The sequence below is a fragment of the Herpailurus yagouaroundi genome, unplaced genomic scaffold, assembly GCF_014898765.1.
Source record: "Herpailurus yagouaroundi ecotype Mexico unplaced genomic scaffold, PumYag 214, whole genome shotgun sequence".
Taxonomy (NCBI): domain Eukaryota; kingdom Metazoa; phylum Chordata; class Mammalia; order Carnivora; family Felidae; genus Herpailurus; species Herpailurus yagouaroundi.
In genome coordinates this window covers 968,640-979,769 of record NW_024412445.1, presented here as the reverse complement: position 1 = coordinate 979,769, position 11,130 = coordinate 968,640, and the positions used below count along the sequence as shown (strand labels likewise).

Below are 11,130 nucleotides of genomic sequence, written 5' to 3'. Positions count from 1 at the left end.
AAACACGTGCGCGCCGCCCCGCCTTTGTCCGCCGCCGCCCCTCCCCCGCCGCCCCCGGCCTCCCAAAATGGCCCCTCATCAGGAAATGGCGCCACCCGCCCGCCCGCGCCCCCCGCCGCCCTGGAGCCGCCCGCCCGGCACACCCCGCCTGCCCGCCGACCTCGAAGGAGACGCGGCCCAAGGGCTCGCCGTCCACGGCGATGTCAAAGAACACGGTGGGGTTGACCATGGCTAATGGACGCGGGAAACTCCGGGGCGGCGGTGTCTGCAAGACGGCACGAGCTCCGCCGCGGCCTCTTTTATAGCCGCCCGGGCCCCGCCCACGGCCGGTCGCGCGCCCGGACCCTGGCCAATCGCTACCGCTGGCCGGTCGGAGTGATGGTGTGGCTAGCCTATGAGCTGAGACGGCGCCGGCGGGGCGGGCCGCCGGCGCGCGTGCGCGTTGGCGGCGCAGGCAGGTTCCCGCCCGCGGGCTCCGTCGCGGTACTGCGGCGTGGGGACTGGGACGGGGGCCGGGCGCGGGGACGGAGGCCCGGGGGACCGGCGGAGCCCGAGGGCGCGCAGGGAGAGGGGTCTGCGGCGCGGGCGGACCCACGCAACCCGGCGATCAGGGCGTGTCCCCACTGAGCAGAAGGGACAACTGAGGCGAACGCAGGCCTCAAGGTCGCGCCGCCCCGCCAAGGTCGCCCGGTCCCGGGTAACCCCGCTACCCTGCATATGTCTGGGGGCTCGGGGGGGGGGGGGGGGCTGGGACATCGCCTCTTCCGCGCACGGGAGGTGCCGTCGTCCCCGTCTGAGAAGTTACGAAATGCTTCCAAAATGCCCTACTTTCCATAAATATCTTGCTCAGTCCGTCTGAATTTTCTCCAGCAGGAAGACGTTGACTCGAGAGCCTGGCAGACTCGTACCTGCAAAGGCGCTGTGTGCTCTTCCGCCCTCCTTCTCCGTCCTTCTGCGCCTCTGCGCTCCCGCACGTGGGGGCAGGACTGGGCCGCGACCCCGGGCGCCCGGGAGCGCGCCCTGGTCAGCCCCCAGGCTCGCACGCCAGCGGTGACCCGGTTCTCTGTGCGTGCGGAGCCCGGAGGAGGGACTTGACAGGTTCTGGTCCGCCCCTGAGTTGCAGTATCCAGAGCATCATCTGGTTTCCAACTCGCTTTCTTCTCCGCACTACCGGGGAAGCCTTGGGATGCGCCGGGTGTCGGGCGTCCTGCATCCCAGGGGTCGCTAGCTGCCACCAGAGCGCACCTGGGCTGGGACTTCGTGCCCCCACTGACGCACGTGCCTGAGGAGGCTCCGCCGTGGGAGGAGCCCGCCCCGGGTGTCCCCAAAGCCAGAAACTGCTCCCCCCGTCCCCCACCCCCCGCGCCCTTCTCACCTGGTACTTTGTGACCTTGAAGCTGCTCGTTCCCCTGTGACAAAACGAAACGCCCAAGGCCCTGAGATACAAGCGCCCTGCACTCCGGTCCTTCCTCCACGCTGACCCTTGCAGCAGCTAGGGACCCCTCTTAAGAAAGGAACGAGTGTGTGGATGAGAAAAGAAATCAGCCCGTGTGACTTACCTGGCGCCATTGAGAGTCCTGTCCTCTTGTAACCGGCAGCATCAGCAAGGCCACTGCCTAATTCAAGAAATCTAACCGCTGGTGATTTGTTTCTGGGGGAGCCGGTGTTGTAGGGAATCCTTCATTATTACCCTTACCTGTTGAACTGGACTTTCTAACCAGCAAAGGAGGGGCAGGCCCAGAACCTCAGGAATGTAGGGCTGTCCCTACAGTGCTGGGATGAACCAGACTGAACTCAGCAGGGCCCAAAGGGACGGGCAGCCTGGGTTCTGTACCCACAAGCGCAGTGCTGTGGCTTCACTCCTACAGCGGGTTGTAAACAAAACTTCTGTCCAGAGCGTCTCTGAGCAAGAGAAGGTAATAGGGGGGAAGTCAGGGCATTGAAACATCCAGAAAACAGACAGCTTTGGAAGAGGGTGACTCACTTCCCTTGTGCCTCTTGCCCAGGGGCGGGCGTGATCACCTTGCATCTTCTGGGACCACTGGTGACTTCACAGCCCGCCGTCTCAGGGCTTCATCCAGGGTGAACTTTCCGTGAGGACACCCTCCATCAGGCAGGTGTCCGCCCCCCTACTGCTCCCCCAAGGCATTCTCCAGCCCTGCCTTTCCCTGTGAACTCCTCCACAGATTACTCCCATGTCAAAGTTCCGTGTTTGATCCTGTGGGGTTCCTTGCACACGCGCCATGACCAACCTCCTCCGTTCCCAAGGCTCAGATCATCAGGAGGCTTCTAAACCTGCCCCCAGACCCACAGCTCACTCCACAGTTCCTATGGATCCTCCCTGCTCACCGGGTCCTCCCCATGGATGAGTCCCTCACAGAGCTCTTCCAGTTCCCTCTCCAGGCCACAGCCTAGGCCGCTATGCTACCCTCCTCCTCCTCTCCCTCCTCCTCCCTCCTCCTTTCCCTCCTCTCCCTCCTCCTCCCCCTCCCTCCTCCTTCCCCTCTTGCACCTCCTGCTCCTCCCCATCCCCCCTCCTCTCCTTCCACCTTCCCCTCCTCCTCCCCCTCCTCTTCCTCCTCCACAGGCTTGGTCTCTGTGCCCACAGCTACAGCTCCTGCTTGGCCTTGTTTGCAGCAGCCTCCTGACTGATTACTGGGCCCCAGTTTTTCCAGGGACTTCCAGGATGCTTATTCTCAAAACCCTCTGCAATTGTAACTCCTGTGCTGGACGGCCTCTCCCGGGTTCCTGGTTGCCTACACTACAGAGCGTGGTCCACAGCAGCCCTGTCTCAGCTGGCTCGCCTTCCACTCTTCTCCGGCCACGCTGAATTTCCCCACACTGCTCCCTGTGTGTGCAAGGCTCATCCCTGGGCTGTGCAGGGCCTCCCTGCTCCCCGTCAGCAAAGCTCCCCACTGTGCTTGGTCCTTTCTGGGAAGCTTTCCTGAGCTCTCCCAGAACTGGTTGCTTGAGAACACCGTGCAGAATCAAAACTCAGCAAAGATGCACTGAGCTAACACATACACGAGGTCAGCCCTGGTGCGTGTGGTGAGAGCCTGGCACTGAGGTGTCCCCCCAGGGGGCTAGTCAGTGAGTTTGCATACCCCGCGGTCACTCGCACCCCAAGCTGCCCCTGCTCAGGCTCCAGGATCTCGGATTCACAAGCCGCAAGGACTCGTGCTCTGTGGTGGCTGGCATTGACCCCATGGAAGAGGCAGGGTACCCAGCTCGGGGCTGCAGTGCCCAGCCCCACCGCTCGGGTCAGGGCACAGCAGCAGCAGGTGGGGAAACCCCACCACAGTGGGTCCCTTGGGAATTTATCTCCGTGCTGAAGGTCACGGGCAGAGCACAGCTCCGGTGCTTTCAGTCAGGAGAGCTGTGCGGGGGACACCTCTCAGCAGGCACGCCTGCCCCCCCAGAGCAGCTGGGCCCGGGAAGGCCACAAAGGCACCATGGGGCAAGGTTGACCCGATACGGAGAAGATGTTTATGGATCTGATTGCGGCATCATGCGTAAGGGTGCTTTGGGAGAGAGGAAACAAACACATGGTCCGTGCGTCCCCTTCCAGTGAGGACAGGGGGGCCTGAGTGGGCTGCGGGCAGGAGCCGGGCCCGGGACAGGCATGCTGGGGTGGCCACAGGCCGTTGTCGCTGGCACCGACCTTGGTTAGGTGTTAGAGTATGCACTTGTTTTTCTCTTTGATTTATGTACCTACATGGAATTCACTTGTGTTAAACATATAGTTCAGTGAATTGTAGAAACCAGAGCTGTGGGGCGCCTGGGGGGGCTCAGTCGGTTGAGTGTCTGACTCTTGGCGTCAGGTCAGGTCATGATCTCTCTGTTCCTGATTTCCAGCCCCGTGCTGTCAGGGCAGAGCCTGCTTGGGATTTTCTTTTCTTCCTCCCTCTCTCTCTGTCCTTCCACTGCTCCGCCTGCTTGCGTGCTCTCTCTCTTTCTCTCTCTCAAAATAAATAAATAAAATTAAAAAAAGAGAGAGAAATCAGAGCTGTGCAGATCCCGCCACAATCTAAGATTAGAACATTCTCTTGGCTCCAAAAAGGACCTTGTGCCCATTTTTAGTAACTCCCTGTTCCCGTCCCAAAACTGCATTTTCAAATGTGAAGTTAAAAATTGACTGAGGGGCACCTGGGTGGCTCAGTTGGTTAAGAGTCAGACTTTGGCTCGGGTCATGATCTCATGGTTCATGGGTTCAAGCCCCACATCAGGCTCTGTGCTGACAGTGTGGAGCCCATTTTGGATCCTCTGTCCCCTTCTCTCTGCCCCTCTCCTGCATGCTCTCTCTGTCTCTGTGTCCAAAAAAAAAAAAAAAAAAAAAAAAAAAAAAACATTAAAAAAAGGAAATATTTGAAAATTATTAAAAACAAGTTCAAATCTGCTATACTCACAAAGATACTAACATGGTTTCTAAGCTAAAGAGTTATGTTTTAAGATGACAACTTTAATAAATGAGATATCAGCTGTTAAGGTAAAACAAAATAACCCGGAGTCCTTTTCCTACATAAAGAAGCCCCAGGTCCCAAATCGCCAGACAGGGGCCCCGGGGACTCTGCTCTTCCCGTCCCTCAGGCTCAGGCCAGTCACCTCAGGGGCCTCTCCGCAGCCCCCAAGTTCACGTTCTTCATCCGACTGCCTGCCGGAAGACTCGGAAGGGGAGAGAAGGAAGAGGCCAGAAGGCTGGGAGTGACGCCACCAGTCAGGCCTGTTCTCGGCGGCTTCCCCGGGAGCCCGCCCAGCTGCTTGCACCCTGGTGCAGGAATCCGGGAATCCGGGAAGATGAATGTGTGGGTCCGGGCACGCTGCCACCCCCCCCCCCTCCTGCTGGTGAGGAGGGAGCAGGAGCAACGCTTTGGGTAGCTGGCTGGCTGGGGGCAGAAGGGGGCACAGGCCGGGAAGTAGCAGGCGATCAGAGCCGGGAAAGCAGCACCCGCCGCTGGGGGAGAGGCCCCAGCCCATGACGGCCCGGGCGGGGGTGTGGGGGGGGTGTGGGGGGGTGGGGAATGCAGCTGCTGCCTCGGCCTCCAGAATCGTCAACGCGATGGCGGGGCGGGGGCGGTCCATCTGCCAGTGGAGCCTGGGTCACACAGATCTCTAGAGGCTGCTGCTGTCTGGAGTGTGCACACAGCCTCCCCTGGGACTCGCCAGGTGGGAAATGTCCCCGGCACAGAAAGGGGCGCAGTACCTGAAGCAGGGCAACGAGGCCCAGTTCCTTCAGAATTCTGGGGACTGTCAGGGCCCCCCAGCCCCGTGACGCTGCTGTTTTCCCCAAGGGCAGAGAAAGCTCAGGGAGGATGAGAAACTTCCTGAAGACTGCACAGCCAGCCAAAGGTAGAGCCAGGGTGGACGCCCATTCTCCCTGACTCTCTGCTCGGTGCTCATCAGCAGGGCTTGGCTTGAAATTAAAACAAACAAAAAAACCGTGGTGGGGCGTCTGGGTGGCTCAGTAGGTTAAGAGACTTCAGCTCGGGTCATAATCTCCCAGTTCAGGAGTTCGAGCCCCGTGTCAGGTTCTGTGCTGACAGCTCGGAGCCTGGAGCTGCTTCAGATTCTGTGTCTCCCTCTCTGTCTCTGGCCTTCCATCGCTCACACTGTCTCTCTCAAAAGTAAATAAACATTACAAAAAAAATTTTTTTTTAATAAATACAATTTAAAAATTTTATCAAGGATTTCGAGACAGGGACAGCAGAGTGTTAAAGCAAATGCAAGTCCTCTCTGAGAACCCCTGGGCCACATGCACTGGCACTGCCTTTGGCGACAACCTGTCAGTCCCCGGGGGGCTCCAGACACACATAGCTCAGCTCTCTTCCAAGAGCCGTCACTAAGTACTCATAAGGAAGACGGTGGGGGGTCCAGGGGACCAAGGAGCTCCCTGAGGCACCGGTGCTTAGGGCCTGCCAGAGTCTGAGGGAAGACCCGGGCCCTGAGAGACCCTCCAGGACAGGGGCTTCCCAGTAAGATCCCAGGAGTGACCGTGCATCTGCTGCGGGGAGCCGTGAGTGGGGCCCCGGCCTGAGGCTACCAGAGCTTGAGACTGGAGCAGGAGGCCTGGCAGAAACCAGCCAGGCGGGCCTCACACCAGGTAGCACCTGGGATTCGACCGAGAGCCAAGTCCACGCAGAGGCTCAGGTCCCAGATACTCGTGGTGCTCTGGGGGCAGGGGGGCACCAAGGGAAACATGGGGTGTGTCGATTGCCAGCTGGTGGCCCTCTACCATTCGGGGAGATGAAAGAGAACAGAGGGCCACCGGCCAGCACAGGGCCACCTGGCCTGCTGCAGCAGACCCCGACCCACTCAGATGCCACCCTGCCCCACTCCACCCAGAGGAAGGTATGATCCTTCTGCCCGCAGGCCACACAGCCGAGCCCAGAACCAACAGCAGCACTGGAAGGGGCAGGCTGTCCTGGGCACATGGCCGCTGACCTGTCACACAATGCCTGGCACTCAGTCACGAATCTGTCCCACCTTCCTCCTGCCTCCTGCCTGGAACTTACCCCATCACTTGTCCCGGGGCCCTGGCTGCCAGTTCACCTTGCAGACCTTGGGATGTGTCAGCCTCTGTATTCATGCGAGTTAATTCCTTGTGATAAATATCTTTATATTAATTCTATTAATTCCTTTATGTGTGTGTGTCTTTTATTGGCTCTATTTCTTTGGAGAACTTTAATACAGACACCCCAAAAAAGCAAGCTGATGTGGCCCATCGTCCAGGGAGGCGACAGTCGATAGAAGCAGACCCAGGCATGGCCTGCAGCAGTGTGGGAAGACAGTCTTTAATCCCGGGGAGCGTGTGATAGGGTGTAGTGCTAAGGGTGGACAGCATGCGCGAAGACATGGGGGTTTCAGCGGAAAGAGAGAACAATAAAGAAGACCCGAGCAGAGCTGCCGCAAAGGGAAATTATGAAATTAGAAAGAAATAGGACATTGGAGATGAAGGCCTCTTGTAAGGACGGAGAGTGGACTGGACTTACAGAGGGAGGTCCCGGCGGGTTTGAGGGCAGCTGTGGACTGGACGTCTGTCCCTCTCAACAAGTCATGTGTTGAAGCCCTTAGCCCCAGCGTGACTCTGTTGGAGATGGGGTCTCCACGGAAGTAACTCAGGTTGAATGAGGTCACGAGGGCAGGCCCCGATCACATAGGACTATGACCTCCTCACGTCTGGCTCTCCCTCGCTCAGCGCACACATGATGGAAAGACTGCGGGACCGAGAAGGAAGCTTCCTGAGGGTCAAGAAGAGAGGCCTCACTAGAAAGCAGATCAGCCGGAAGCTCGACCTTGGACGTCCAGCCTCCAGAACCATGAGAAAATACACATTTGCTGTTGAACCACCCAAATTGTGATGTTTTGTTGTGGACGCCCAAGTCGACTAAGACAACAGGGCAAAAGAAATGATCCAATCAGATATATGAAGATAAAGAAAAATCAGGAGAAATAAAGCAGCAGCCAGCACTGCAGATGTGTGAGACGGTGTCTGACTGTGCGACCTGCCTGCAACTAGCATTTCCTGAAGGTCAACTGATCCCAGAAATCCCAAAATGGATTTAAAAACAAACAAAGAGGGGCGCCTGGGTGGCTCAGTCAGCTGGGTGTCTGACTTCTGCTCAGGTCATGATTTCACGGTTTGTGAGTTCAAGCCCCACGTCAGGCTCTGCGCTGACAGCTCAGAGCCCAGAGCCTACTTTGCATTCTGTGGCTCCCTCTCTCTGCACCTCCCCTGCACTCTCTCTCTCTCTCTCTTTCTCAGAAATAAATGTTAAAAGACATGCATTAAAAATTTTTTTTTGAAATGGTCAGTAAAACCCTTGAATGGCCTTAAAATTCTGAATACTATTTAAAAAAATAAGACATTTAAAAGAACCAGATATTAAGTTTGAGGTGTTATTTTTTATAATCTCGGAGAAGAGAGGCGGCCAGGAGACGCCGACTAGATTCATAGGTCAGTAATAATAAAATTAAAAACTACTCCAGCCAAAGGCTATAAACAAGGTTAAGATAAGCAAGATTCAGGCACAGACAGAAGGTCAATATCTGTAATATTTGAAGTGTTCTTTTAACTAGAAAAAGACCCTAGAGAAGAAAACCAAAAAAGGAACATTCGGTATGAAAAACGGGATGCGGCCCACCGATCATCAAAGAAACATAAAGCATGACATAAGACTGTCCATGGTGTCTGCTCTGGCAGAGATGGAAAAGGAAATTATGCCAGGCTTCTCTCTAGGCTTGAGTTGGACACACGGAATACGCAGCTGTTTGTACGTCATACCTCAGTAGAGTGCCTTAATAAAAGAGAGAGAGAAAGAACGAGAGGGAAGAAGAAGGACAGGAAGACAGCCTGGGTCTGGCAGGGAAGTGGTGGGGGAGAGCGTGGGGAGGCGGGAAGGTCATCCCATCCCTAGACCTGTGGCCCGGCCCCTGTCCGAGCCCCAGGCGAGGCGGGTGGGCCTGGACAGCTCACCCGGGGCCGCAGCTGCTGGGACGCGGTGGGGGGGGGGGGGGCACAGGCATGGGAGGCCTCCTCCGGCCGTGAGGTTGCCAGGGAGCCACGTTCCATCAGAGTCGAGCTGCTGGCTTGTGTGGACAGTAGACGGCTGTGCCGGGTGAGCACCCGCTCCCGTCAGTGCCCCGATGCCCTTGGGGGCCCCCTCACCGCACTGCCCGTGCCAGGAAATGTGATGGCATTTGGTTTAGACCAAATTTGGTTTAGGCCCGGCCAGCATGGGCCTCCCCAGAGCTTTCCCACGGACATGGGGTTGGAGGCTCCCTTTCTGGAGGCCGTGCTGGGAGGTGGCCCTCACTCCTCCCTTCGCGGGGGCGTCCCTGGGCCGTGTCCCTGCCCCAGGACCACTTTTCAAGTCTTGGCTCAGCACCCCAACCCCCAGCAGCTGTCCCTCTGGCCCGTCGTCTCGCTCTGACTCTGCCGGGACTTCATACACAAACTCTGGAGCCCAGGACAAAATGAATACTTGGGGCCGCTTCTTGTGAAGTTATGAAGAGTTTCAAGACAGGGACGGTGCTTCTGAGCACAGGTCCTGTGTGACTCTGCAGTGGCCTGACCTGAAGCCAACGCTCGCCATGCAAGTGCAGCTAGAGGTGCAGCCAAGACCCAGCGGGGCCATCGGAGTCCCCGAGCTGCCTCTCTGCAGGGTCCTCTCTGGACCTGACCCCAGGCCCTGCTGCTGGGGCAGGGTTTCCTCAGTCCCGGGGCCCTGCTCTCTGTGGGTCTGCTTTCCTGGCCTGGTCTGGCTGGTGCCACAGGGAATGTGGGACGTGCCCCAGGCCCCTTGCTTCTCCCAGAGACCACGGTCCGACTGTCTGGCGGCTGAGAGCTGTTGTCTCTTGCGTCCAGTGCTGACGCTGACGGGATGGGGTGAGGGGAGTGAGTTCTTCTGCAATGACTAAACCAGAAGTCCAAGGTTATTTTTTAAAGATGTGTGTATCTGGGCGCCTGGGTGGCTCAGCGGGTTAAGCATCCAACTCTTGATGTCAGCTCAGGTCACGATCTCACGGTTCATGGGTTTGAGCCCTGTGTTGGGCTCTTTGCTGACAGTGTGGAGCCTGCTTGGGATTCTCTATTTCTTTCTGCCCCCCCCCCCCAATAAAGGAATACACTTAAAAAAAAATAAATGAATAAACTTAAAAAATATGTATCAACCAGCCAAAAATCGTGTGCCTATCAGCAGAAACAGTCCCGGCTGAGTTAGGCCGATCTGGTCACGCTCATGCACAGTGGAGGGCTGGGGCCGCAGGCTCAGAAAATGGGCAGGAACTAGGAGCCTACATGGCCCCAGCATCCGGAAGGATGCTGCCCAGTGCCTTGGTGCTCCAACTGGCCCTGCGGCTGTGGCAGCCCAGGCCTCACCCGCTGGGGGACCTGTGTGGGCAGGGCATACATGTGCTTACAGGAGTCCTGCCTGCTTCCCACCCGTTTAGGCCATTTTGTTTGTTTTAAAGTCAATGACGGGGCACCTGGGTGGCTCAGTCAATTAAGCGTCTGACTTCGGCTCAGGTCGTGGTCTCGCAGTTTGTGGGTTCAAGCCCCGTGTGGGTCTCTATGCTGACAGCTCAGAGCCTGGAGGCTGCTTCAGATTCTGTGTCTCCCTCTCTCTCTGCCCCTCCCTTGCTCATGCTCTGTCAAAAATGAATAAATGTTAAAAAAAAATAAAAATAAAGTCAATGACAATGATTAAGAATTTGTATCTGGTATTTAAAAATAATACGTAAAACGCCAAATTTTTAACAGACTTTGTGAATAGACATTTTTAGAACAGTTGTAGGTTTACAGCAAAACTGAGTGGAAGCTTCGTACAGAGATTTCCCCCCACGTCCCCCACATCCCCCCACCATCACCACCCCCACGATTCGGTGTGCTGGTTACAACCGACAAGCCCACGCTGATGCATCATCACCCGAAGTCCACGTTTGATGTGAGGACTCCCTCCTGCTGTTGGGCATTCTCCGGGTTTGGACAAATGTCCCGCATGTACCCACTGTTGTCGTGTCACACGGGGCTAAACCCTGCACTCTGCCTGTTCATTGCTCCCCGCAAAACCCTGGCAACCAGCAACCTCTGTACTGTCTCCGTACTTGTGTCTTTTCCGGAAGGTCAGAGAATTGGGACCAGTGTGTAGCCCTGGCTTCCTTCACTGGGCAATAAGGTTTACGTTTCCTCCGCATCTCTCCATGGCTCAAAGGCTCATTTCTTTCTAGCGCTGAGTAATACTCCACTGTGTGACTGGACCGCCGTGTAGTATCCGTTCACCTGCTGAGGGACACTCCTCAGCAATCCTGGTTGCTCCCAGGTCGTGGCAGCTATGAGTGAGGCTGCTGTGACACCGGTGTGTGGGCTTCTGTGTGGACACAAGTTTTGAGCTCCTTTGGGGAAAATACCAAGGAGCTCGCTAGCCAGACTGTATGGTGAGAATATGTTCAGTTTTACAACACCCCCCCCCCCCAAGTGTCCGGCAAAGCGGCGGCACCATTTTGTATTCCCACCACTACCGGGTGAGCCCTCCGGCTGCTCTATTATTTCTTTCACCACGCGTGTGTGTTTGCAGCACAGAAGCTTTCCTGCCCACGCAGGGAGCTCTGGGGACCATGGCCCCCGTGGCTGACCGC

General features: G+C 57.0%; 1 protein-coding gene and 1 long non-coding RNA gene across 4 annotated transcripts in view; both read right to left on the bottom strand.

Moving 5' to 3' along the window:
• PPIA (peptidylprolyl isomerase A) overlaps positions 1-299 on the bottom strand; it is a 2,291-nt gene extending 1,992 nt beyond the window's left edge. The window contains exon 1 of the mRNA XM_040454983.1: positions 161-299. Coding sequence (XP_040310917.1) covers positions 161-229 — 69 coding nt within the window. The 5' untranslated portion in view covers positions 230-299. The remainder of the gene's footprint in view (positions 1-160) is intronic.
• A 194-nt stretch (positions 300-493) lies between these two features.
• Positions 494-2,520, bottom strand: LOC121016963 (uncharacterized). Of its 3 annotated transcripts, XR_005784555.1 has the most exons (4): positions 2,350-2,520; positions 1,985-2,087; positions 1,376-1,902; positions 494-1,228 (listed from the first exon to the last, which is right to left on the bottom strand). It is a non-coding gene; the product is annotated as an uncharacterized LOC121016963 (long non-coding RNA). The 3 variants fall into 3 exon arrangements; XR_005784553.1 differs by having other exon boundaries at positions 1,985-2,520; XR_005784554.1 differs by having other exon boundaries at positions 494-1,207; positions 1,985-2,520.
• Between the last annotated feature and the right edge of the window lie 8,610 nt (positions 2,521-11,130).